The 26475-nt window shown below is 46.9% G+C and overlaps 1 protein-coding gene across 5 annotated transcripts in view; it reads left to right on the top strand.

The window, feature by feature from the left end:
* Positions 1 to 26475, top strand: part of adgrv1 (adhesion G protein-coupled receptor V1) — a 986427-nt gene that overhangs the window by 873808 nt on the left and 86144 nt on the right. For all 5 annotated transcript variants that reach the window (XM_085989059.1, XM_085989068.1, XM_085989050.1 and 2 more), the window contains one exon: positions 13399 to 13556. In XM_085989059.1, coding sequence (XP_085845185.1) covers positions 13399 to 13556 — 158 coding nt within the window. The remainder of the gene's footprint in view (positions 1 to 13398; positions 13557 to 26475) is intronic.

Genomic DNA, 26475 nt, shown 5'->3' with positions numbered 1-26475 from the left:
TGCTGCCGCGTGCGGCCGGGCCCTCCTACGGTCGAGTGACGGGACGATTGACCAATCCTACGCTTTGGTCACCTGACGGTCGACCAATCGGTGCGTGTGTGGGCGGGCCTTATCGTTCTGAACTGAGGTGAATAGCTGCCATCTTGCTTCCATTCGTTTTCCTGCTTTCTGCATCTTTCTTTTCAAATATACATTTCCAGCAAAATAAAATTGAATTTATTAAATTGTTTTAAAATAAATCACTCATTTGTAAATATTTTATCTAACCTGAAGATTCTTTTTCCTACCTTTCCCCGTTTTTTTCTTAGGCCTGAAAGCCTGGGCCTTTCTTGCCCAGCCAGGCCCGAGCTAGGTAATTGGGCTGCTGCTAAGCTCCTCACCCCCCGTCCCCCCCCCCCACGGTGTCACGTTACCCGGGGCAACGGCGTCAGCCACGAGGGTCAGGGTGCACGCGCAGCAGGAGCAGGTGAGACTCTGTTCCACGCTCGGCTCGGGCGGGGCTCCCGAGAGTGCGGATCTCGGCCTTGGTGAGCGGGAAGGGTTACCCCGGCAACGGGAGTGCGGGGCGGCTGGGGCTTGGAGAGCGGGGCTCTCGGGAGTGCGGGGCGGGCTCGGAGAGCGGGGCTCTCGGGAGTGCGGGGCGGGGCGGCTGGGGCTTCGAGAGCAGGGCGGGGCGGCGTGGCAGGGTTACCCCGGCAACCGGGCGTGGCCGTCTCTCAGCCTCAAGCCCTCCCTTCCCCCCCCCGCCCCCCCTTCCCCTCCCTTCCCCCCCGGACCCCCCCGCCCCGCCCCCCCCCGCCGCTCCCCCCTGCCCCCCGCCCCCTCCCCTCTCCCCCCCTCCCCCTCCCTTCCCCCCCGCCCCCCTCCCTTCCCCCCCGCCCTCTCTTCCCCCCACCCGCGCTCTCTCTCTTCCCCCCAGTCTCTCTCTCTCTTCCCCCAGTCGCTCTCTCTCTACCCCCCAGTCGCTCTCTCTCTACCCCCCAGTCGCTCTCTCTCTTCCCCCCCAGTCGCGCTCTCTCTCTCTCCCCCCCCAGTCGCTCTCTCTCTCTCTCTTCCAACAACAACATGCCCTCGAAAAAGCCTCGGCACCGCCGGGCACTTCAGCTAGTCTATATATATAAACGGATACTTCTTTCTGTCTGTCTCTCTGTCCGTCCTTCTGTCTGTCCTCACGTGTGCGTCTGTCCGGCTACGCGCTCGAAAGTTATAGAGCGTACCTACGCGTGCGTTACGTCGAAAGAAAGCTTACCTTTCCGAAACGGTGGTAAGCGTATTTACGTTTCGGCCGGACGAAAATCGCGCCCGCGGTATCCGAAAAACGTTCAACATTCCGCTCATTAGCATCTCATTATCCGCTCATTAGCGACAGAGTGACCTCGAGGTCGACCAATCGTACGCTGGGTTGCTGGCGCGTGCGGCCGGGCCCTCCTACGGTCGAGTGATGGGACGATTGACCAATCCTACGCTTTGGTGACCTGACAGTCGACCAATCGGTGCGTGTGTAGGCGGGCCTTATCGTTCTGAACCGAGGTGAGTCGCCGCCATCTTGATTCCAAACTTTTCCTTTCTTTTTCCCGCTTTCTGCGTCTTTCAAAAAAACGTTGCTTTTAAAACACATAGGCCTAGAAATTCAGTTAAGGCCCGCCAGCAGGCTAACGGCCAAAAGTTAGCGCTGCGCGCGGAGCCCGTTGCGCCCGCCAGAAATTCACTTTTAGCGCCCCAAGTCGGAACCGGGCGCTATTCCAGGGTGTGCCCGCCTCCGCTTGGGGCGCTGAAAGTGAATTTCAGCGCTCCAGCTGCCGCTGCGCCACCCGATGCGGTGCGGCAGGCTGGGGTACTGCAGGCCTCCTCCTTCTCTTAAGGAGGAGCTGCCTGCAGCCGTGAGATCGCCGCTGGGTTCTGCCGGCAAATGAGCCCGGCACCACGGAGAAGTGCCGGGCTCACGGGAATCAGCCACCAATGCCGTGGGGCGGGGGGTGGAGGAGGCCGGGGAGGGAGGTGCGGGCAGGCGGCCGCCGAAAAAGCGGCCGGCCGCACCTCCACCTTAAAGCGCCCCAGTAGCGCAGCAGTACGGCCCCGTTTCACGAACGTTGTTTGCGGCCGCTGCAGAAGAGGCGGCCGCAACTAAATATGGGGTTTGGGCCGGAAGCGGGGCGGTACCGGGGCACTGCGCACACCGATGACGTCATCGGTGTCGGCGCAGCGCTACCGGCTACCGCCGCCATTACCGCAGTGCTGAATATCAGCGCAACCTCTTATACTGGCGCAGAAACCCTCTTTAGGCGCCAACTGGGCGCAAAGCTTGCAGCGCCCAACTGAATTTCTAGGCCATATTGTTTTAAAAAAAAGTTAATTACTTTCTAAATCTTTTATCTAATCTCATTAATTTTCCTACCTTTCCCCGTTTTTCCAGGTAGGCCTCGAAGCCTCGGCCTCTCCTCCACACCCACGCCCGAGCTAGGCACCTCCTGGCCCCAGTCAACAAGCGGCCCCCGATCGCCGCCATCTTTGTGAAGGCTGGAGGGGCGGGCCTCAGCCGAGCGCCGCTACCGCCGCCATCTTAGTAAAGGCTGGTGCGGCGGTGGTGGCACGGAGCTCCGCGGAGCAGGTGCGCGGCGGCGTCTAACTCGCCCCCCCCCACCCAGTCTGTGTCTTTCTCTCTTCCCCGCGCCTCCTGAATGCGCGGGGGAAGAGGCCCGGCGCACGCCGCTTACGGAGACTTCAACTCCGTGACAGGTAAGGAGGGTCTTTCGTTCACGTTGGGCGGCGGGCGGGTTCTTCGGGTGCTGATCCCTGGTGGTGTGGGGCCGGAGCCCGGCTCTTACCTTGCCCCGGAGAGCGGGTGGACGGCGGGGCCTGGAGTAGCAAATCGGGCACCACGGCAGAAGAAAAACTGAGAGCGACAGAGGGGAACAGACGTCAGAGAGACAGAGAAATAGGGAGGGAGGAGAGGGAGAGGGGCAGGGAGGGAGAGGGGCAGGGAGGGAGAGGGGCAAGGAGGGAGAGGGAAGAGAGAGAGGGGGGAGGGGAGAGAGAGAGGGTGGGGGAGGGGAGAGAGAGAGGGTGGGGGAGAGAGAGGGTGGGGGGAGGGGAGAGAGAGGGTGGGGGAGAGAGAGAGGGTGGGGGAGAGAGAGAGGGTGGGGGAGGGGAGAGAGAGAGGGTGGGGGAGGGGAGAGAGAGAGAGGGTGGGGGGAGAGAGAGAGGGTGGGGGGAGGGGAGAGAGAGAGGGTGGGGGGAGGGGAGAGAGAGAGGGTGGGGGGGGAGAGAGAGAGGGTGGGGGGAGGGGAGAGAGAGAGGGTGGGGGGAGGGGAGAGGGTGGGGGGAGGGGAGAGAGAGAGGGTGGGGGGAGAGAGAGAGGGTGGGGGGAGGGGAAGAGAGAGAGGGTGGGGGGAGGGGGAGAGAGAAGGTGGGGGGAGGGGATAGAGAGAGGGTGGGGGGAGGGGAGAGAGAGGGGGAGGGGAGAGAGAGAGGGTGGGGGGAGGGGAGAGAGACAGTGGGGGGAGGGGAGAGAGAGGGTGGGGGAGGGGAGAGAAAGAGAGGGTGGGGGAGGGAGGAGAGAGAGAGAGGGTGGGGGGAGGGGAGAGAGAGAGGGTGGGGGAAAGGGGAGAGAGGGGGAGGGGGAGGGAGGGAGAGAGAGTAAAGCAGGGAGAGACAGGAGGAGAGAGAGAGAGGGTGAGGAGGGAGAGCGTGAGGAGAGGGGGAGGGAGAGTAAAGCAGGGAGAGATGGGGGAGGGAGGGAGAGGGTGAGGTCGGGAAAGAGTGAGGGGGTGGGACAGGGAGGGAAAGAGTGAGGGGGTGGGACAGGGAGGGAGAGCTTACCTTCTTCCTTCCTTCGCAGGGGTCCATCGGGCCAAGTTCCCCCCCAGTCGCTCTCTCTCTTCCCCCCAGTCGCTCTCTCTCTTCCCCCCCGTCGCTCTCTCTCTTCCCCCCCCAGTCGCTCTCTCTCTTCCCCCCCAGTCGCTCTCTCTCTTCCCCCCCAGTCGCTCTCTCTCTTCCCCCCCAGTCGCTCTCTCTCTTCCCCCCCAGTCGCTCTCTCTCTTCCCCCCCAGTCGCTCTCTCTCTTCCCCCCCAGTCGCTCTCTCTCTTCCCCCCCAGTTGCTCTCTCTCTTCCCCCCTAGTCGCTCTCTCTCTTCCCCCCAGTCGCTCTCTCGCTCTCTCTCTCTCTCTCTCTTCCAACAACAACATGCCCTCGAAAAAGCCTCGGCACCGCCGGGCACTCCAGCTAGTTATTAATAAAATGTATAGGAGTCTTATTCAAAGACTAACTGCTGCAAATACCATATTTCTTTCACTTACATGGAATATTAAAATCTGCTCAAATTAACATCATTCTACATAAAACACGTGTTTTATTTGGAAAAAGAACATAAGAACATAAGAAGTAGGAGCAGGAGTAGGCCATACGGCCCCTCGGGCCTGCTCCGCCATTCAATAGGATCATGGCTGATCCGACTCTAGACTCACATCCACTTCCCTGCCCTCTCCCCGCAACCCCTAATTCCCTTATCTGCTCGGAAACTGTTTATCTCCGTTTTAAATTTGTAGAATAGCACATTAGAAAATAAAAAGAAATTACATTAGAAATTAAAAAGAAACCCGGAAAATACATTCAATGTTCTGAAGATGAAAAGATAAAGCAAATGTTATATTGATGTGTGTACCAAGCTGCTAAAAGGTTTTGTAAGATAAAGTAACCGAGTCACATTATAACAATCATAAACTTCAAAGACCCTGATTGAGATGAGTGTTCATGAGGATTATAAACAATTGCCAGCTGCCAAGACAGCATATTTGATCCAATTGTAATTCTATTGTCACCATTGGAAACTCTGAAATAATAAAAAAGTGTATAGAATAGACAGTATGAAGAGTGAGAGGCTAAAAAGTTGCTTCCAGGCAGTTTCTCAGAATAGGTTAGTGAGCCTGCTGAGAGAAGGAGGGCATGCTTTGTCTGCAAGCTAATTATCATTAAGGAACACCAGTAAGAGTTCATTTTAACTACTTGATCGGTAATAGTTCAAGTTTTAGTTTAGTTTTTTTAATTCATTTTCGGGATGTGAGCATTGTTGGTTAAGACCAGCATTTATTGCCCATCCCTAGTTGCCCTTGTGAAAGTGGTGGTGAGACCTTCTTCTTGAACCACTGCAGTCTGTGAGGTGAAGGTACTCCCACAATGTTGTTGGGTAGGGAGATCCAGGATATTGATCCAGTGAGGATGAAGGAACAGCACTATATGTCCAAGTCAGGGTGGTGTGTGATTTAGAGGGGAACATGAAGTTGATGTTCCCATGCACCCGCTGCCTGTGTCCTTTTAGGTGGTGGAGGTCACGGGTTTGGGAGGTGCTGTCGAAGAAGCCTTAGTGTGTTGCTGCAGTGCATCCTGTAGATAGTACACACTTCAGCCGCAGGCAGTGGATGTTTAAGGTGGTGGATAGGCTACCGATCAAGCGGACTGCTCTGTTCTGGATGGTGTCGAGCTTCTTGCATGTTGTTGCAGCTGCATCCATCCAGGCAAGTGGAGAGTACTCCATCACACTCCTGACTTGTGCCTTGTAGGTGGTCGAGAGACCTTTGGAAATCAGGAGGTGAGCCACATGCTGAAGAATACCCAGCCTCAGACCTGCTCTAGTAGCCACGGCATTTATATGGCTGGTCCAATTGAGTTTCTGGTCAGTGGCGCCCCCCAGGATGTTGATGGCAGGGGAATTGGTGTTGGTAATGTCATTGAATGGGGAAATGGTTAGACTCTCTTGTTGGAGATGATCATTGCCTGGCACTTGTGTAGCGCAAATGTTACTTTCCAAGTCTTGCTACATGCGGGCTTGGACTGCTTTATTATCTGAGCAATTGCGAATGGAGCTGAACACTGCAGTCATCAGTGAACATCCCCACTTCTAACCTTATGATGGAGGGAAGGTCATTGATGAAGCAGCTGAAGATTGTTGGGCCTACGACGTCATCTGGAGGAACTTCTGTAGTGATTTCCTGGGGTTGAGATGATTGGCCTCCAACAACCACAACCATCTTCCTTTGTGCTAGGTATGTTTCTAGCCACATGAGAGTTTCACCCTGATCCCCAATGTCTTCAGTATTCCTAGGGCTTTTCGGTGCCTCATTCAGTTAAATGTTGTCTTGTTTTCAAGGGCAATCACTCTCTCCTCACTTCTTTATTTTAGCCCTGTTTAAACCACTGCTGTAATGAATGGTCGTGGCAGAACCCAAACTGTGCTTCGTTATGTAAGTTATTGTTGATAAATGCCGCTTGATAGCACTGTTGACAACTCCTACCATCACTTTGCTGATGATTGAGAGTAGACTGGTGGGGCGGTAATTGGTCATGTTGGATTTGTCCTGCTTTTTGTGGACAGGACATACCTGGGTAGTTCCACTTTGTCAGATGGATGCCTGTGTTGTTGCTGTGCTGGAACAGCTTGGCTAGTTCTGAAGAACAGGCCTTCAATACTACAACACTATAAAAAGCTGTATATGCTACCACCAGCACCATTGCGGTCCTGCTTAGAACAGCCCAGAGTTTCTTACTCCTCTCCTTTTGATGCTTTCTCCTCTGGTTCAAGGTGGCACAATTTTTCCCTCTTTCAGTTCAAAATGGCTTGAAATCTTCTCCCTTCAAAATCTTCTCCCCTCCCTCTAGTTCAAAGTGGTTACCCGGGTTCAAGATAGTACAGCACTCTTCTGCCTTTCCCCTCCAAATTCATGCTAGTACAGTGAAACCTGTACAAATGGACACCTGCAAAAAAAACAGACACTTACTGACAATCCCAAATAACTTATATTATAATAGATACAAACTGCCCCATGAAACCACAGGCACCACAAATTGTGAACTACGGACAACCTTCAATATACTAAGTCTGTTTACAACTTAAAACTCAGGTAAGTGTGAGGCAGCAGCGGGTGAAAAAAACATTTTTGTGTAATGGAGCTCTCTTTACCCAGCATGCATGGCAGCAGATAAACCCCTCTATCTCTGAGATTGAATGCTTGCACAGCTCTATCTGAAATCACGGGGTGGCGGGGGGTGGTGGGCGCTGAAATTGCAGGATCTCAAGACTTGGGGAGGGGGCAGACTGTGGAATGGAGGTTGGGGGGACGAGATAGAGAGAATGGTTTCCTCTCCACCATCCTTGGTTTCCCCTCTTCACCTGCTCTCAGGTGGCCACCTGGGTCTTGGAACTTCTCACACAACAGCTGCTGGCACAAAATCACAAATAAAGATTCTCAACTGCGGGAAACCAACCTTTATAAGGTAAATCCAATAACATTTGTATAGTCATGTGGTCTGATGTCACGAGATCTGACGTCAGGTGTCACGTGGCCAGAACATGACGTGATCAAACCTCCAGGAATACTTCCAACCAGAGTTGGCAGCTCTACTCCACCAGTACATCAGGTACTGATGAGCTTCTAACAGCCCCCTACCCACCCCCAGCACTTCACCCATTAACATCTGCAGCACAGGGAGGGAGCAGGTCCCGGACTGGGGTCTGCAAGACATTAACCCCCCCTCAATTTGGCTGAGATCTGCCGGGCATTCCAACCCTACAGCAGCTACCTTGCCTTCTGTAGGCTGCCAATGTAGCTTTGCAAGGATTAGGACCATGAGATGGCAATGAACGAGGAAACTCAGTGAACAGAAAATGAACTAAAAATGCATCCTACTGGCATGGCTGCAGAATTAGGCATGATCCCAGGTGAGGGCAAAAAATGAAGGAACACTGCAGGAGATATAGCCAATCCTGGAATATTTGGCTCATCCAGTTTACTGTACATACAATGACCATTTTGAAAATAGGGACACCTGCAAATAAAGGACACCTGATGCAAGTCCCTTAGGTGTCCCTAATTTACAGATTTCACTGTACTCTTCTCACCTGCTCCAATCTCATGCTGGTACTGTTTCCCCATCTAATTTCATGCTGGCACTCTTCTTACTGCCTCCAATTTCATAAGGCACTTTTGTCCCCTATCCCCCATCGAGTTTCATGTTGGCAGTGTTGCTGCCCCATCCGTTCTCCTGCAATTTCAAGCACACTCCCTCCTTCAGAGCAGCTCCAGGTTTCTCTTCCCATCTGCAGGTTCTTAGCTTCTCCCCCGAGAGCACCAATGCTGGTTCCTACCTCCTGCTGGTGCTCCAGGTGATGGAACAACAATGCACATTGTTGGAGGGAATTTCTTCGATCATGAGAATTCCCACCTACAGTATGCAGCAGCATTTCATCACATGGATCAGCAGCAGAAGGTAGGAACCGGCTACAGCATTGAAAGGAGTAGAGAAGCCGGTAGTGACACTGAGCGCTGGAGGAGCCTGGAGAGGCACTGAGAGATGAGAAGTACTAGGTCACACTGTAACCTATTCATGACTGTCTCTTGTGAGTAATGTGAAAGTATTCTGTTTGCCAACCATATATCCTTTGCATATGGAAATGGAGCATCTCATTTATAGTGTGATCTCAGTGCATGGCCTAATAGTGTACAATAAAGACCTAAACAGATCTGAATTTTGAGGAGAAGTTAAAAGGGTATAAAATCCAAAAATTATTTAACCTTATTTTGTAGATTGTATCTCATTTGATTAGACAGCTGACTTGTGAACTAAGCATTCCTGCACAATGTTGCATTCATATTGGAGGACAAAATTGAAGGCTCAAAACGTATGATCTGTGTGTGATTGGATTTGACCTCTGCTTACAGAAGAGGTTATATTTTATCACGGTTTGAGTTCAGATCAGTTTATGGCTTCTTTATTTGAAGAATGTTAAGATATGGCAGCTTTGTGACTGCTGTAAAAAAAAAATACACAGCTGCCTATATGTGATCGTATGTGACATTTAAACATTGTGGTGTTTTGGGGTTGGCAGGTACATCAGTTGTTTATAGTTTTGCTGAACAGGACATGCTGGTCCTGTTTCTGTTCATCCGCTGGAACCATATGATTGTGGTATGAAAGTGAAAGTGCAGATTAAAAAGTGCATAAGCAGCTACAACCTACTAATTGTTTGGCCAGCCTGTGAAATCTCTATTAATCAGCACAGTTTTTCCACACAAAATGCACTGACCTTTGTACCATGAAGTCAACAGCGCACTAGGGTGCACTGTAAGTAGGCTTATGGGCTTAAAAATAAACTTGAAGTGAAAACAGTTCCTGAAAAAGTAGCTTTGTGATAGTTGGTGTGAAAGTATCAAGCAATCTGAGGTGTTCAATTGATTCTTATTTCTGGTACAATTTCTACAGTTAATTATCAGAATTTCTTGCAACAGTTACTGAAGGGGGCCTAAATTGGTTATCGCCCAAAAATGGGGGGGTGAAATGGTCATTGTGGTCCAACTATTCATATGGGCTCAGGGATCGCACCAAATTGCTGCCCATGCCAGCTTTTCATGAAATAAGCAAGCTGCTGTCATTACTCACGCTCTTTATTGACAGCTCGCCTAATAGGAGGGGCAGTAAATCGGACATTATTGGCGTCAGTTAAAGGCTGCCAATACCTCTTGAAGAGGAGATGCATTGTGGCTAGAATCAGCTTTGTTCTAAATAACCCTGCATTACCTGTAGGCTCTGCACTCACACCCCTTCCCTTCTCCACTTCCCACCAGTCTCCTCCCACCAGTCTCCTCCGATCACTGCAACACACTTCACTCCACCTCCTTCTGCTAATATTGCAGCACTCTTCACCTGCTGTTGTCCTCATTATCACTTCCCACTGTGAATTCACCTCATAGCAGCACTGCAATTGGTTAGAGAACACAGAAGATAGGCACTAGAGCTTTGTGCAAGGTTGACTTTTTAATTCTCTATGTTTACTATAAGTAATTATCAAAGCAAGAGAAATCTTGGTATAGTAAACATTTTTTTCTTGGTCTTGATACTCTTAGTCATGTAAGGGCAACACCCACGAAGTTGGACTATGTGAGGGCGTTCAGCTGGTAGTTATGAGGACTGGGTTAGGTGCATGAAGCATTGAGGAGGGGAGGGAAGATTCATGAGAATCTCTCACCAATGAGTTGCTGCCTGAGAGCTCTGGCAGCTGGCAGCAATGCTGGGCCTTGCTCTTCCTCTGCAGCCTCAGCTTCCTGATCCGCTTCTTCTTGTTCTTCAACAATTTCTTGCTCTTTCCAAGGCAAAATTATACAGAATGCAGCCCACAAAGACAAATAGTGACACTCGCTCCAGCCTATATTAAAGCACACTTCCATATTTGTCAAGGCATCGGAATCTTTGCTTGAGGAGCCCAATGGTCTGCTGTACAAGAGACCTGGTTCTGGCGATGCTCTCATTTTATGCATGCTGTGCATCTGTGCCCAGATTCCTGATAGGAGTCATGAGCTAGATGGTCAGGGGATAGCCTCTGTCCCCAAGCATGGGATATTCATAAGGAATATATTTTACAAATTTGCACTCTTAGTGCTGAGCTTTGCCCACTGGAAGTGAATATCAGAAAATCAGGCACAAAGGTCAGTGGGCCACTTAGGATTTTCCACCCATAAAATTAATGGCTGAAAAATCCTTGCTCTATGTCCACCATCCATCCTGAATACCTCCAATTTCTATCTCTGTATTGTCCATCTAAATACAGCTGAGATCACGTCATGCGGGTGTGCATCATGCCCGTTGTGCAGCTTGGAGATGCAAAACCCGGAAGTCAAAACTAATTGGTGCAATTCAGTTGAGATTGCAGATTCTGACCTCAATTGACTTCGGGTTTCACCCACGCACCCCCCTCCTTTCATATTAATATTGGGGCCATGGTCTCTAAGAGCTTTCAAATATTGGGATAAACAATTCTGATATTTCTTACACAAATTTGACAAACAGGAAAGCATCTTGACAAAAATTCCCATATTTATAATGATTCTTGTCTGTGAATTGCATGGCTAGGCAAAAATAGTAACATCCTGTTGACTGAAAATCCTAAGACAAAAGTCATTGGGAAACACAAGGTCAGAACTGGAAAGACACCAAGTGATTTAGCATTAGTTTAATTTTGGGGGGAGGGAGACAATTCAATTCTGCTCTAAGTGGAAGAAAATAAAGTGGAAAACTTAAACTTTGGTATACTCTTTGAATAGTGTTTATTTGAGCTTTAAGAACTGCACAAGTTCCATGTCATGACTCACTGAAAAATTATTGTTCTGTTAACTCCCTAACTGAATATGCTGGAACAAAATATTTCATTTGAAGAGACCTCTATGAACTAATACTGAAGAATGAGTTTCAGGAAATTTGCAATTTCTAATTTTGTCTTTGCGACAAACTTATATTCAATTGAGAATCAAGAATCTTTTTTATTGCTTATACAGAAAGAATTTCAGAACTGTTTCTTACAAACTTGAAATGTTTCTATAGAGAATATTAACCTCTCTTACCCGTGGGTCTCTTTAGAACAACCTCTCTGCATGTCATATGGTGTAATTGCATGAAAATAGCTTATGACTATCTTAACTTCTTCTGATGTAAAATCTGGGATTTTTCAATTTTGTATGAGTCAGGATTACACGAGAAAGTGGATTTTGGAGATCATTTAGAAAAACAGCCCTTCATTGGCTGGAAATCCGGTTGATTGTTCAGCTAATCAAAAGTCAAGTTGTGGAAGATTGTCATGGCTGCATCATTGATTTGACCAGGTCAAGACAGCGAACTGACTATATTCATTGACAGTGAGAGGAGGCTGACAGTCCAGAACAAGTGACTTCTTAACACCAGAAAATGCTGGAAAAACTCAGCAGGCCAGGCAACATCCGTGGAGAGAAAATAGAGTCAACGTTTCGGGTCAAATCGGAAAAGCACAGGAAATGAAATAGATTAAGAGGCCAGGCTGGGAACTATAATATTCATGCTGTCATGCTGTCTCTCCCAGCCTGGCCTCTTAATCTATTTCATTTCCTGTGCTTTTCCAGTCTTGACAAAGGGTTTGACCCGAAACGTTGACTCTATTTTCTCTCCACGGATGTTGCCTGGCCTGCTGAGTTTTTCCAACATTTTCTGTTGTTATTTCGGATTTCCAGCATCTGCAGTATTTTGCTATCGTAACTTCTTCACAGTGCTGAAAGAGTCAAAGTATAGAAAATGGTATAATATTCAGAGGAATATTTCAGGCTAAGAAATGGGGATTTCACTGTTCCCTTTTTTTGATCACTTGATTGTGTCTACCTATGAATATTTTGATTTATGAAAATAACAGCAATACCAGTTCACTTGACTCCTGTCTAATGGATTTAAGCTCCATTTATTCCTCAAGCCTACCTAGAATCTTGCTTTTCAACATCAGAATCAAATGGTGTATCACTTCAACCATGTAAAAATTGTACACCAAATGCATGTGAAATAAGATTTAATTGGAGCATGTTACAGTCTATAAATTTACTGAAATACCACTATGATATAATTTTAAAGAATCTGTCAACTTACAAGTGACTGCTGTGTGATGAAGTTGTCAAGGATTTGAAACGGTAGTAATCTGAAGATAGATCAGTCTTTCAGTTTTGTTATTTAAAATGTCTACATTGATTTACATATTGGTGAAGTTACTGTACTGTGATATCTGAGTGGTAAGGTCCGAAACTGAGAGAAGCAAGATCTTAAGGAACAAAACCCAACTGTTTAATTATACGGTGTAGCAGAGAAACATCTCTTACAGGCTGCAAGCAAAACACAGTATTTCTAACTGCACGATGCAAGATGGAGGATTCACCTCTGAGTCATACCCATAATGCAATGCCACATTACCATACTAACTGGTGTACCAGGACATTACCTTAAACACTGGTGAATATGATCCCTTAATCTTTGGCTCCATCTGGTGGATAACTTAAACATTACATCCCAGATTACTATATGTACGCATTAGGCTAATTTGATAAGGTTCTGCTCCCAGCGTAAAGCCTCCCTAGCAGCAAACATGGATCAGAAAATAGGGGCTATCATGTTATAGTCCTATGTCTTCTCCACTCTCGCTGCCAATGACTCTGTGCTGAGAGTGGAGCCCCAGTAAATGATTCTGATTGTTTACACTGTATCTACAGGACCATAGATGAAGTTGCTAGTGTAATTGTATCAGCTTTGGTAATATTACTCACTTGAGGAAAGGATGTGTTATGCTACAGCTATATATCACAGGTGACCAGAACAGAGTAAAAGAGTGAATCATGTGGGGAAAATGCTATCTGTGTGTCGCTGAGAGATCACTTTGGTTTCATATTTTATAAAGAGGTACACAGGAGTGCAAAGACTATTTTAAAAGTACTGAACCACTGTTAACCTCATTAAAATGAATATTCTTGTAATCTGAACTGTGAAGATGTTATCTGACTATATGTAAAATAGGCTGACAAAGGTGTACACTAAAAGTGTTTAATTTTTCTCTTCTTTACTGTCCATAGGTGCTTCATTCCAAATATTTATGCTGCTCTTGCCACAGCAGCTCTGATGCCCTTACTGTGCCTTGTGGGAGTATTTGTGATTTTTATCTATGTCTATCAGATGATTCAACAATGGAAGTCATATGATGATGTTTTCAGAGGGAAAGCTAATAGCACAGGTAAGGACAGCATGAATATCATAGTTCAAACGAGTTACAGTCAGATTAATTTATTATTTTCAAGTATACTTTTCCATAAAGCTCAATTTTATCTTTGTCTTTGTGATGGTGTTAAATTATTATCTGTAGAAAGGATGAAAATCTTCTATGCATTCAAATCTCTCCTATCTCTCCTAAAACCAAAGAAATCATTGTGGACTTCAGGAAGTCTAAAGGCGGAAGTCACACCCCCATCCACATCAATGGGGCTGTGGTGGAAAGGGTGGACAGCTTTAAGTTCCTCGGAGTCCACATTACGGAAGACCTCTCCTGGTCCCTCAATACCTCCTCTCTGGTGAAGAAGGCCCAGCAGCGCCTATATTTCCTAAGGAGGCTGAAGGGATGTAACCTGTCACCCCGATCCTCTCTAACTTTTACCGCTGCACAATAGAGAGCACCCTGACAAACTGTATCACAGTATGGTATGGCAGCTGTAGCTACTATGACCGGAAAGCCCTGCAGCGGGTAGTCAAAACTGCCCAACGCATTACCGGCACCCGGCTACCGACCATAGAGCACATATACCAGAAACGCTGTTTACGGAGGTCACGGTCCATCATCAAAGACCCTACCCACCCCAGCCACAGTCTGTTCGCCCTCCTGCCATCTGGGAGACGCTACAGATGCATTCGCACCCGTACGACCAGATTTAGGAACAGCTTCTTTCCCAGGGCTGTCATCCTCCATAAATAAACTCTAAAGCCTGCACATCTGCCAATGCACTTTATTATGGTTATGGATATGTTTATGTTAATGTATTACAAGCCAAATGTATGTTGAATGTTTAAATGTCTTAATCTAAATGTACACTCTCGGGAGCCGCAAGCCTACATTTCATTGTACTGCACTTGTGCACTAACAATGACAATAAAAGTTGATTTGATTTGATTTGATTTGATAATATTTTCAACCCTACTTTCATTTTTCTATCCTTTGTTTTGGCATAGGCTGACGACTAATAAAATAATAACCCAAAAATGCTGAAAAATGTTGGCCCATAACTTGCGAAGTAAAGGCGTTTGCCGCTGGCCCCGAAGTAAGCTTCCCACAAAGATCTTGCGATCTCTGTGGCGAGAAGTTTGACTTTTCCGACGTTCAGTTGAGATCAGTGTAAGTTAATTTTCTCCAATTAAATATTGGGAAGACTGAAGCCATTGTCTTCGGGCCCCGCCACAAATTCTGTTCCCTAACCACCGACTCCATCCCTCTCCCTAACATCTGTCTGAGGCTGAACCACACTGTTCACAACCTTGGTGTCATATTTGACCCCGAGATGAGCTTCTGACCACATATCCGCAGCATAACTAAGACCGCCTATTTCCACCTCCGTAACGTCGCCCATCTCTGCCCCTGCCTCAGCTCATTCTACCCTATGTAAACTTGAAGTCATCCAAAGCTCAGCTGCCCATGTCCTAACTCACACCAAGTCCCGTTCACACATCACCCTTGTGCTTGCTGACCTACATTGGCTCCCAGTTAAGCAGCGCCTTGATTTCAAAATTCTCATCCTTGTTTTTAAATCCCTCCATGGCCTCACACCTACCAAGCTCTGTAATCTCCTTCAGCCCCACAACCCCCCGAGATATCTGCGCTCTTCAAATTCTGCCCTCTTGAGCATACATAATTATAATCGCTCAACCATCGGTGGCTGTGCCTTCAGCTGCCTAGGCCCTAAGCGCTGGAACTCCCTCCCTAAACCTCTCTGCTTCTCTACCTCGCTTTCCTCCTTTAAGACGCTCCTTAAAACCTACCTCTTTGACCAAGCTTTTGGTCATCTGCCCTAATTTCTTTGTGGCTCAATGTCTAGTTTTTGTCTTATTACACTCCTGTGAAGCACCTTGGGACGTTTTACTACGTTAAAGGTGCTATATAAATACAAGTTGTTGTTGTTGAAAAGCCAAAGTTTTCATCAGTTTCATTAATTTCCCTGATTACACTGATTGCCAGCTGTTGGGGCAGGGGGGGGGCGGGTGCGGCCACAGTGCAGTCAGTGTCGTAGCAGTGAATGACTGACTGCAACCTCAGGATTTCCGCATTAGGATACGCATGCTAATCCTGAAGTTGCGGTCAGTTTTAAAGAGGTAGCAACAGCGAACGGTGTTTGTTCGCTGTTATTATCCACTGCAAGTTCCGGGCCAATATGTCTGTTTAAAAAAAAATCAAGGGAACATTTTCTCAATGTCTTGAGGAAGTATTATTTGCTTTCCTACAAAAATATTGGCAATATTGACATATATTGCAATTGCCTCAGCCACTGTGATTCTCCTACTGTGTGGATGGGAGTGAGTGCCAAGATAAAATTATGAGCTTCATCGGGTAGTAGTTTATGGGGAATTATAGTGTTATATATCTTAAATGGGCAAAACTATGTTTTTACTAAAGTGCAGATCTGATACTAAACTGATATATTGTTGATTTTTTTTGTTATTATAAGAAAGCATCTGAGTCAGTGGGTTAGAATAATATTCTTTTATATTTCAGACATGGGTTTCAATCCATGCCATTCAGGTATGCTTATGATAGTGTTTTCACTGCGCTGTTGTATATAGCACCTTTCATGACCTCAGGACGTCCCAAAGTGCTTTACCGTTAATGAAGTACTCACTGTTGTAATGTAGGAAACGCGGAAGCTAGGTTGTCCCAATATGACAATGACCAGATTATCTGTTTTAGGTGTTGGTTGAGGGATAACTATTGGCCAGGACATCAGGCAGAACTCCCCTGCTCTTCTTCTAGATAGTGCCATGGGATCTTTTATATGCACCTTAGTGCATGACTGGGCCTCAGTTTAGCATCTCATCCAAAAGGTGCCACCTCTGATGGTGCAGGACTTCCTTACATGCCTCACACTATTCCCTTACATAATTTGATTAGTCCACTGCAAAAACAAGTTTTCAACAAACAACTCATTTGGTAAGGCCCACAAAGCATTATTAAAATTGACAAATTAGGAGTGCATTAATTTATCCTTGAGATAATGCGTGCAAGATGAAATAATAAAGATACATGTTTACATTTCAATAAAACTAGAATTGGGTCTGATTATTTATTTAAAGTCATTTATACACCAATAGATAAAAAGAGCCAATCAATGCCCATAATATAACATCACCATCAACATTTGCTTAATTGGTTTCAAGAGCTATAATCAGTCTGCCCATTCTCATTTGCTTAATGTTATCATTTGTGTTTGTGTATCATGGTACCATACAGCAGGTGTTATTTCTCTTTTAGAAATCATAAAAACAGTCTAGTTATTTTCTGCATTGCTATAAACATCCCATAGGGCCACAGCAAGGCCAAAGGTAGTCAGGTTGATTAAACAACTGGCTGCAACACAGTGGAAATAACTATTGATATCTTAGTTCTGAGCCATTGTGTGTGACTTTAATCAGTTGGTTTCTGAGTCATTATTTAAGGTAATATCATTAATACTAATATTATTACCTGCAGGAAATAAGTATCTACCCATAGAATAGCACCATGTCTCTAGAGGGCAAGTTTTCTATTTTACATTGCCTATGGCACTAGCGTCGAATGGCAAGTGAAGATGGGGATATTGGGCACAGATCCATATTGGCATATCTCTGCCCATTTTGTACAGTGCGTAATGTTCCGGCCAGCCTTTTATGGCTGCCTAAAATGTGTGACAGCTGTACTTCAGTATTTAAATTATATAAGGTTATAGGAAAGTACAGGACTGGCACAGACTCTGCAGTTTATATGGCTTGTCCCAGGAACTAATACCACTCAGTTTCTCACACCTTTAATTTTTTATCCAGTTTTGCCTTCACTGTCTCCTTGAGTAGTCAGTTCCATATACAGTATTCACCACCCTCAGCATAAAATAGTTAAATCTAAATTCTATGTGCACCTTTCCTCTTCTAAATTTGAGCCAGTGTCCCCCAACACTATATTTTGTAGAAATTTTGCACATATTATCAGAGTTCAATTTATCTATTCCCTTAAGAATTTTCAGTATTTGAATAACATCCCAGCTTTCTGTTCTCCAATTATGGTTATGGATATAAACCACTTGACAAATTTTTGAACTTAAGTACTTTACAGTAATTAAATACATTTAAATACATTTCTGAAAGTAGACTTTGAACAGTGCTTTTTAGCAATGTTTTGATTTTTGCATTTTGTTTGCCCAAATTTTTGGTGGCAACATTTTTGTTTGCTAAATCAGAATATGGAAATTGCTTTGGGTATTTTAGCAAATAACATGGGGAAGAAAGGTGGAATCCAAATCAGGTTCAGTTGCACCAGATGCTACTGTCCACATCTGTCACTGGATGCTCTAAAGCAAATACCTTAATGTTGCCATGCAGTCTATGGTAGTCTAAATTTCAGATAATTGGTTATGCAGGACTGCACACATGCAGTTACTGGATTCCTCTACAGTGATCGCCAGACAATACAGGTGCTTGGCACGCTCTCTAATGACAACAAAAAACTTTGATGTTCAGATATGCAGACCTGTGAGGTCTGAATTCTAGAGCTCTGAAGCTGACAAAGGTCACAATCTGCCCTCAGCCTCTAGCCAGCAAGTTCCTGCACCTCCTGCTCATTCATGCTCTGTGATCCACCTTGTGCATCCTCCTCAAACTGACTATTTAAATCTCCCATAGTAGGTGTACTAGTGCTTGCAACAAGTGGAGTGCTTGATGCAGAGTTCTGTGAGGTGCTGGGCTGTTGGCCATCTATGGCAAATTGGGCTGATTCCTGAAGGTTACCTACAGAAATAGCTTCAAGGAGGCCTCTAGCTTCACATTGGACCATTCCCTTGGTGATTTCCATCCCCAGAATGTCCAACATTGCCTGTTTGAAGGGACTTGTGGCTTTGAAATTACAGGCCTTCCTACCATTCAGTTTTGTTTCTGTCTGTTATGACTCCTTGTCCTGCAAGCAAAGAAGTAGTGTTGAGATGCTAATAGTTTGAAGAGTACATAGAGTGAGATATAAGTGTTTAAACTGAATCTCAGCTTGTGTGTGAGTAAATGAGCATACATCATGCAGCTCGGTAATGTGATAACCTTATTTTGTGAGCTCACCTTCCCAAATGCTAATGGGACGATAGATTTAGGTGGAGGAAGGAAAATCAGAGGAAGCATCACCCACCTTCTTGCCCCAAGAGGTGTGTGACATGGGAAGAAAATAGAGGGGTGTTACGTTCACAAATAATTACAATTTACAAAAAGTCCAGTTTCACCACTACTCTGTGGAATTGCTTTCAAAGAAATGACTGAGTTAGGGTAAGTGGATTCCCTTACAGCACATCTACTCAACACCAGCAGTTCAGCGGTAGCAGACTCTTCATAGTCTGTTTACAGACTGATTACAGGCTTACAGGTTTATTGACGAGCCCTCTGACAAGTATTATTTAAATTATAAATTGATAATTTTTATTAATTAATTAGCTTATTTGTGGATAAGTACTAGCTATTCCTGGCAGTTAACAAACACTTATGACTTCGGGATAACAACAGAAAATGCTGGAAAAACTCAGCAGGCCAGGCAACATCCGTGGAGAGAAAATAGAGTCAACGTTTCGGGTGAAAACCCTTTGTCAAGACTAAAGAAGCACAGGAAATGAAATAGATTAAGAGGCCAGGCTGGGAGAGAACAAAAGAGAAGAGACATTAAGAGGTATTCAAAACAAGACGAGATGGTGATAGGACTAGTGGAGACAAAAGACGGCTCTAGATTAGGACTTCGGGACTGGATAGCAAACCATATCTTTTTTAACACCAGATTTATGCCTGGCATTACTTTTCAGTAGTTTCCTTTTTCTCCTCCAATTTCTCTTCTCTCATCCCCTTCTTTCCTGAAAGTGTTTACTATTGCTGGGGTAAAGGTCCATGGTTCACAGCTGCCCCAGAGTCCCTTGTCTAATGGTCCATTCTTCACACGTGAGCTTGGACATTGAGTGGTGCCAGGTCATTTAAGCATCAGGGACTTCGTAGCAAAGCCCAACCTGTCTCACTTAATGCTGCGGTGGGGGGGCATGTAATGTAAAAGACCTCTCCGTGGCCCCGTGAATTTTGATGGGATCAGCGCCGGAGGCCCCAGGTGGACACACCCTAGCACTTACACTAGGATGCGCTCCCAGATTTTTGGGATGATTATCATTACTGGTTGTTTCATTTTTTAAGGAACATTGGGGAAAGAAATTAGTATGCCTTAAAGTAAGGGATCAACAGGTGGTGATGCAGGTCAGAAATGGGGATGTTCGCTGTTGACTGCACAGTGTTCAGTGCCACTCGCAACTCCCCAGATAATGAAGCAGTCCATGCCTGCATGCAACAAGACCTGGACGACATTCAGGTTTGGTCTGATAAGTAGCAGGTAACATTCGTGCCACAGAAGTGCCAGGCAATGACTATCTCCAACAAGCGAGAGCCTAACCATCGCCCCTTGACATTCAACGACATTACCATCGCTGACTCCCCCACCATCAACATCCTGGGGGTCACCATTGACCGGAAACTTAACTGGACCAGCCACGTAAATACTGTGGCTACAAGAGCAGGTCAGAGGCTTGGTATTCTGCGGCGAGTGACTCACCTCCTGACTCCCCAAAGCCTTTCCACCATCTACAAGGCACAAGTAAGGAGTGTGATGGAATATTCTCCACTTGCCTGGATGAGTGCAGCTCGAACAACACTCAAGAAGCTCGACACCATCCAGGACAAAGCAGCCCACTTGATTGGCACCCCTTCCACCATCTTAAACATTCACTCCCTCCACCACCGGCGTACCATGGCTGCAGTGTGTACCATCTACAAGATGCATTGCAGCAACTCGCCAAGGCTTCTTCGGCAGCACCTCCCAAACCCGCGACCTCTTCCACCTAGAAGGACAAGGGCAGCAGGTGCATGGGAACACCACCACCTCCAAGTTCCCCTCTGTAGTGTATGTAACTGTTCTACCTTTAAGAGAACTATTGTATGTAACTGTTCACCTTTAAGAGAACTATTTTAGGTGTGGCACTACTTTATCTTGGCTGCTGTATACTGTAATACCGACGGTGACCACACCGGTATATAAGTGCTGTGTCAGGATTTATTGGGCAGATTCGCCCTGACCTTCGAATAGTAAAGTCCTGTTAAAGTTACTCTTGTAGTCTGTGTATTAATTCGACATAATACCTACAGACTTTACAGTGGCGACGAGTTCGATCTTACCCTGCGGCAACAATACTTCCGAAGCAGTTAACGAGCGTCGAGAAGAGGCACCCGCCCTCGTCGTTCTGCTGAGAGAAAACTCGAGTCTGCAGAGCAAGGAAGAAGGAAGAATTCAGACACGAAGCCTTCCATCAGCAACAGGCACTGATTGTCCCTTCTGCCATGGTGGTGAGTGAGCCGATCAGCACGAGAAGCAAGTCGGCCACGGTGACTGTGAGTAAAGGGAAAATAAAAAAATAAAGGCGGTGAACTCGACCACGGTCGGGGGAAAGGAGCCGGACAGAAGTCGGGCCCAGAGGCGCTGAGACTGGGGCAGCGTGGAGCACGGAAGCCGCGGTACAAGCGGGCTGGGAGACGCAACGGCGTCGTGAGACAGCTAGACCGCGACCGGCGAAAAAGGCCGGGCAGCTACTGAGGCCACGAGGCGCTGCGACCGGGATCGTAAGGCGCGGGAAGATATAAAAATAAATAAACCGCGGGAAACTCAGCCGCAGCCGGGGAGGAAAGCACCGGACTGCGAGAGGGCTGGGAGGCGCGATTGGAGTGAAAAAGGCCGGGCAGTGACCGAGGCCACGAAGCGCTGCGACCGGGATCGTAAGGCGCAGGAAGATATAAAAATAAATAAATCACGGAGAACTCAGCCGCAGCCGGGGAGGAAAGCACCGGACTGCGAGAGGGCTGGGAGGCGCGATTGGAAGCCGCTGAGGGAGAGACAGAGCCCGAGCGAGCGGGAGAGACAGAGCCCGAGTGAGGGAGACTGAGCGAGATCCAGCCAGCGGCTGAAACTATTCGCCGTCAACGGGTTGTACCCAGCGCCGGTTGCCCTGCCGAGAAGAGGGAACAACAGAGCCCGAGCGAGGGAGACTGAGCGAGATCCAGCCCAGCAGCTGAAACTGTTCGCCGTCAACGGGTTGTACCCAGCGCCGGTTGCCCTGCCGAGAAAAGGGAACAAGGAACGCACTGAAGCTGACGCGCAGGCTGCGAACCCCGAAAGCCAGCGGTCATCGCCCGAGGGAAAAGCTTACCCCTCCCGCCAGGGGAAGAAACGCAGGAAGCCGCCAGTAGGGGGGAAGACGACAGAAGCGGGAAACCGCCATTTTGAAAGTGGGCGGGGGAAGAAGACAAACGCGGGAAACCGCCATTTTGAAAAAAAAAAGTTAAAGAAAAATTTCGTGTTTGTTTCGCAGAAAGATAGTGAGAGATAGTGAAGATGCCTAAGCATGGTAACATCAACAACTTCGATTCCGAGGTGGAAGATTGGGCCACGTACGTAGAACGTATCGAGATATATTGTGAGGCCAATAAGATAGCAGATGATGATAAAGCTCTCACCTTATTAAACGCAATGGGGGCAAAGACATACGGGCTATTGAAGCATCTTCTATCACCAGCTAAACCGGCGGATCAGACTTTCGCTAATATTGTTGCTGTCCTGAAGGATCATTTGAACCCCACACCACTGATGTTGACGGAACGATTCAAATTCTATGCGAGAACGCAACGGAAAGAGGAAAGCAACGCGGAATACTTGGTCGAACTGCGTAGACTAGCGAAATACTGCCAGTTTGGGGAAAATCTGACAGAGGCATTGAGAGACAAGTTCGTGTGCGGGTTGTCGAAGGAAGGAACACAAAAGCGTCTGCTAGAAGAGAACGATCTCACACTTGATAAGGCTGTCCTTATTGCAGCATCGCACGAAGCCGCAGCGAGAGGCACAGCGGAAATGCAGCTGAAGGCAGCGGTACTCAGTGTGGATCAAATTACTTCGGGTACATCGAAATGTTATCGTTGTGGGAAGACAACACACGACCAGAACCAATGCTGGTTTAAAAACCAGGAATGTAGAAAATGTGGCAAACTTGGTCACATAGCTAAGGTGTGCCGGTCAGGAAAGAAGACCAACAACAACAAAAAAAAGTCACCGCAGGAAAAGTACAATAAGGTACACAAGGTGGCTGAGAAGAGTTCAGATGAACAGAATTCGGATTCAGACCCAACCGTTCAGGAACTGGGTAGTCTGAGAATTCACAATGTGAGTAAGGAAGCTGACCTGCAAACTATCTGGGTCATGCTAAAAATAGCCGGAGTCCAAGTGAAAATGGAATTGGACACAGGATCAGCCCTATCAGTCATAAATCGAAGGGATTACAACCGGCTATTCTCACACATACCCTTGAGAGATACCAAGATCGTATTGCAGACATACACGGGGCAGAAAGTATACCCCATGGGAAAGATAAAAGTCAAGGTGAGAGACAGGGGCAAAGAACACCAAGGAATGTATTTATATGTACTACCTGAGGGAGGTCCACCACTTCTGGGATGGGAGTGGATCTGGGAAATAAACATGGAATGGCACTATTTAAAAGCAATAATGAGTGAGAACTCGGTGAAGACAATCAGCTCAGACTCTGAAACGGATGACGATAAGACCAGCCCAGGTGCGAAAGACAAGTTTAAAATGGACTTGCTGACTAAGGTTGGAAAAACGAAGGAGTGCATAAATGCTTATGCTTCAGAGGAGAACAAAGTTTCAGAACAGAATTCCACTGAACAACAACAACATAGTTTGACAGAGAATTCTGAGTCTGTCCAGTTTACAGATATGCACAATTCTGAGGAACACCGGGCTCGAACTCAACTCCATTTCAAATTACAACAGCAATTAGAACAATTGAGTTGCCGTCTCGAACAAGAGATGAAAGCAATGAAAAAGTTCTGTGACACAGAGTGGGAGAACCTGGAAAGACAACAGAAACAGCTGATGGAGAAAAAGGAGCAGGAGCACACAAACCGTCGGGGCAAGGAGGCCAAACGAATCAAAGCTGATTCGGTTTCAGAAGGTGCGTGCTTTAATCTGGTGGAGCAAGAGGTTCAGCAACTGAAAGCGCTTGTTAGCGGATTGCAGGCAGAAAAGACTGATTTGGTCGCCATGAACTCCGAGCTCCTACTGAAGTTGGGTGCAGCATCACCGGACGATTCAAGTGGGGAAATTCAAATGGTGGAGGCTGCGGATGATGGCGAAGTAGAAACAGCAAAGGAGCCCCAGGGCAAGGTTATAAACAGCCCTGCAGCTACTGGGAAACGTATGAGGTCAGAAGAGTTAACGGTCAGCCAACTCTTTCATATGCTGAAGGACAAGACTCTGAAATGGGAACAAATTGAACAGGAGTTTAAATCTTCAAAGGAGAGGGGTTTGGAGTTAACGGTCAGCCAGCTCCTTCATATGCTGAAGGACAAGACCCTGAAATGGGAACAAATTGAACAGGAGTTTAAATCTTCAAAGGAGAGGGGTTTGGAGCTCCCAAAAGTTATTGAAATAGCTGAGGTTGCAACACAGACTGAGAAGATGGCAGCAGAGCAACCCTTGGATGCCAAAAGTACGCTGACTCACGTCAATGTTGAACAACAGAAGGTTGAAACAGCTGCTGCAGTAGAGGGATTGAATAGTCCGATCAACCAATCTCCGAATGAAGTTGAAGTATTGAAATCACAAATGACGTCATTAGTAAAAGACTTGCAGGAAGCCCAGAAAAAGCTGGATGAAGCTGAACGCCTGAAGAAGTCTCTTCAGGAAAGATGTCTGGATTTGGAACAAAAGCTGGCTAATGTCCAGCTGGATATGGAGGAAATAGAAGACCCTCTCACTGGCCTAGCTCAAGATGACACCGAATATTACCATGACCTGTTGGACGACATCGAATATTACGATGACCTGTTCTGCCCAGCTTGTGATGAAAACTCCCAAAGTACAGAAACCATGAATAATCACAAAAAGTCTAAGGAACATCGGGAGATGGTGGCGCTACTACAGAAAAAGGAGGACGAGAAGGAGGAACTGTGCATGCAGCTGGCAGCTGACAGTGGAGCCCAGAGAGTCTCCAAGAAGCAGAAAAGGAAAAGACGAAGCAGAAGATGATGATCATCTGGACCATCATCATCACTACTAGATCACGCACGGGGTCCCTTCGAATGGAGCCAAATCAGTTTGGAAGTAGAAAAACTTCCCAAGGTACTCAAGTTTTTACAAGCCAACAATGCTGGTTCAGAAGGACGGAAGTTCAAGCTGTTAAGTCCAGTGAAGGACCATTGGATGAGTCACTCCAGCAACGTGAACCGACTACACCACAGGGAACTGCTACACCACTGAGGTGTTGTCAGGACCGAGTCAAGAAGCACGGAAGGCGCATCCACCGAGATTGAATCTGTGAACTGTTTTCCGCAGAGACTGAATCTATGAACTGTTTCCCGCAGAGACTGAATCTGTGAACTGTTTCCGCAGAGACTACATCTGTGAACTGTTTTAACATGAAGTTGGATATATGTTATGTTATGTTTAATGGGGAATAAGTATGTTGTAAGCTAAAAAGGGAGGATTGTAGTGTATGTAACCGTTCACCTTTAAGAGAACTATTTTAGGTGGCGCTATTTTATCTTGGCTGCTGTATACTGTAATACCGACGGTGACCACACCGGTATATAAGTGCTGTGTCAGGATTTATTGGGCAGATTCGCCCTGACCTTCGAATAGTAAAGTCCTGTTAAAGTTACTCTTGTAGTCTGTGTATTAATTCGCCATAATACCTACAGACTTTACACCCTCCAAGTCACACACCATCCTGACTTGGAAGTATACCGCCGTTCCTTCATCATCGCTGGGTCAAAATCCTGGAACTCCCTCCCTAACAGCACTATGGGAGTACCTTCACCACACAGACTGCAGCGGTTCAAGAAGGCGACTCACCAGCACCTTCTCAAGAGCAATTAGGAATGGGCAATAAACGCTGGCCTTGCCAGCGATGCCCAGATCCCATGAATGAATGAAAAAAAGTCCATGAAAGAATAATCATACCCAGACTCTGGACACAATCAGCTTGATGGGCTGTATGGCCTTTTCTTGCTCTGGATTTTCATATGCCTTTGGAGCAGATATCAGCATTTCCAGCCTCTGCTTTTGACAGTGGCAAAGAATGAAACAAAAGCCGGCGGTGAGGCCTACTGTTACTTCACCACTCTTACCTCAATTTCCCTCCAGCCAGGACCACCGCTGACTGCAGCTTCCCTGATGCCGCATGCAAATTTCAGTGGGGGTTATAGGGGCCCGGGTGCCCATTCAATTTCTCTCCCATCTGCCCCAATTATCTGTCGCTTCTGAGAGTTACTATGTGGAGGTGGCAGTAGTTCTAGGGCAGCAATGGTAGAGACCCCAAGGTCAGGGAATGAAGCGACAGGGGATAGTAGACTCTTCCTCTCCCTCCAGATAGGCTCCCACTTACTTACCTATGCAATCAGTCTCAGCTAGGGCCTACAATGCTGACGTCCCTCAATTTCTGGTGCTCTTTTGTCCTTTTAAATGCCCGCCAACAGCTTCTGTTGCTGCAGGGGCATCCCGCTGCAGTATCACCAACATTTTGCAGTTGGGCACTGGTGGGCTCCCTCAAGGCAGCAGGATTCTCACTACGAGCCCACTGTGACCCCCAATCCAGAGAAATTGGCCAGGATTGAGATAAAGTCGGAATGATAGGTGGCAGTCCTTCCCCCTACTCTGCTCTTAAAGAGGACAATACAACCAACTGTATGTTTTCAGATTTATCTGTTTTTGTTTTGAATTTCCAGCTTTTGCAGTATTTTGCTTTTTCCATGATTTTTCTGGTCTTCTATTTCCAATTTCACTCATCAGTCAAGAAGTG

Source organism: Somniosus microcephalus, chromosome 1 (assembly GCF_052327205.1).
Source record: "Somniosus microcephalus isolate GS21.2 chromosome 1, FLI_Smic_1.0, whole genome shotgun sequence".
Lineage (NCBI taxonomy): Eukaryota > Metazoa > Chordata > Chondrichthyes > Squaliformes > Somniosidae > Somniosus > Somniosus microcephalus.
Note: the sequence above shows the minus strand (reverse complement) of the source record. Positions and strands in the feature narration are given on the sequence as shown.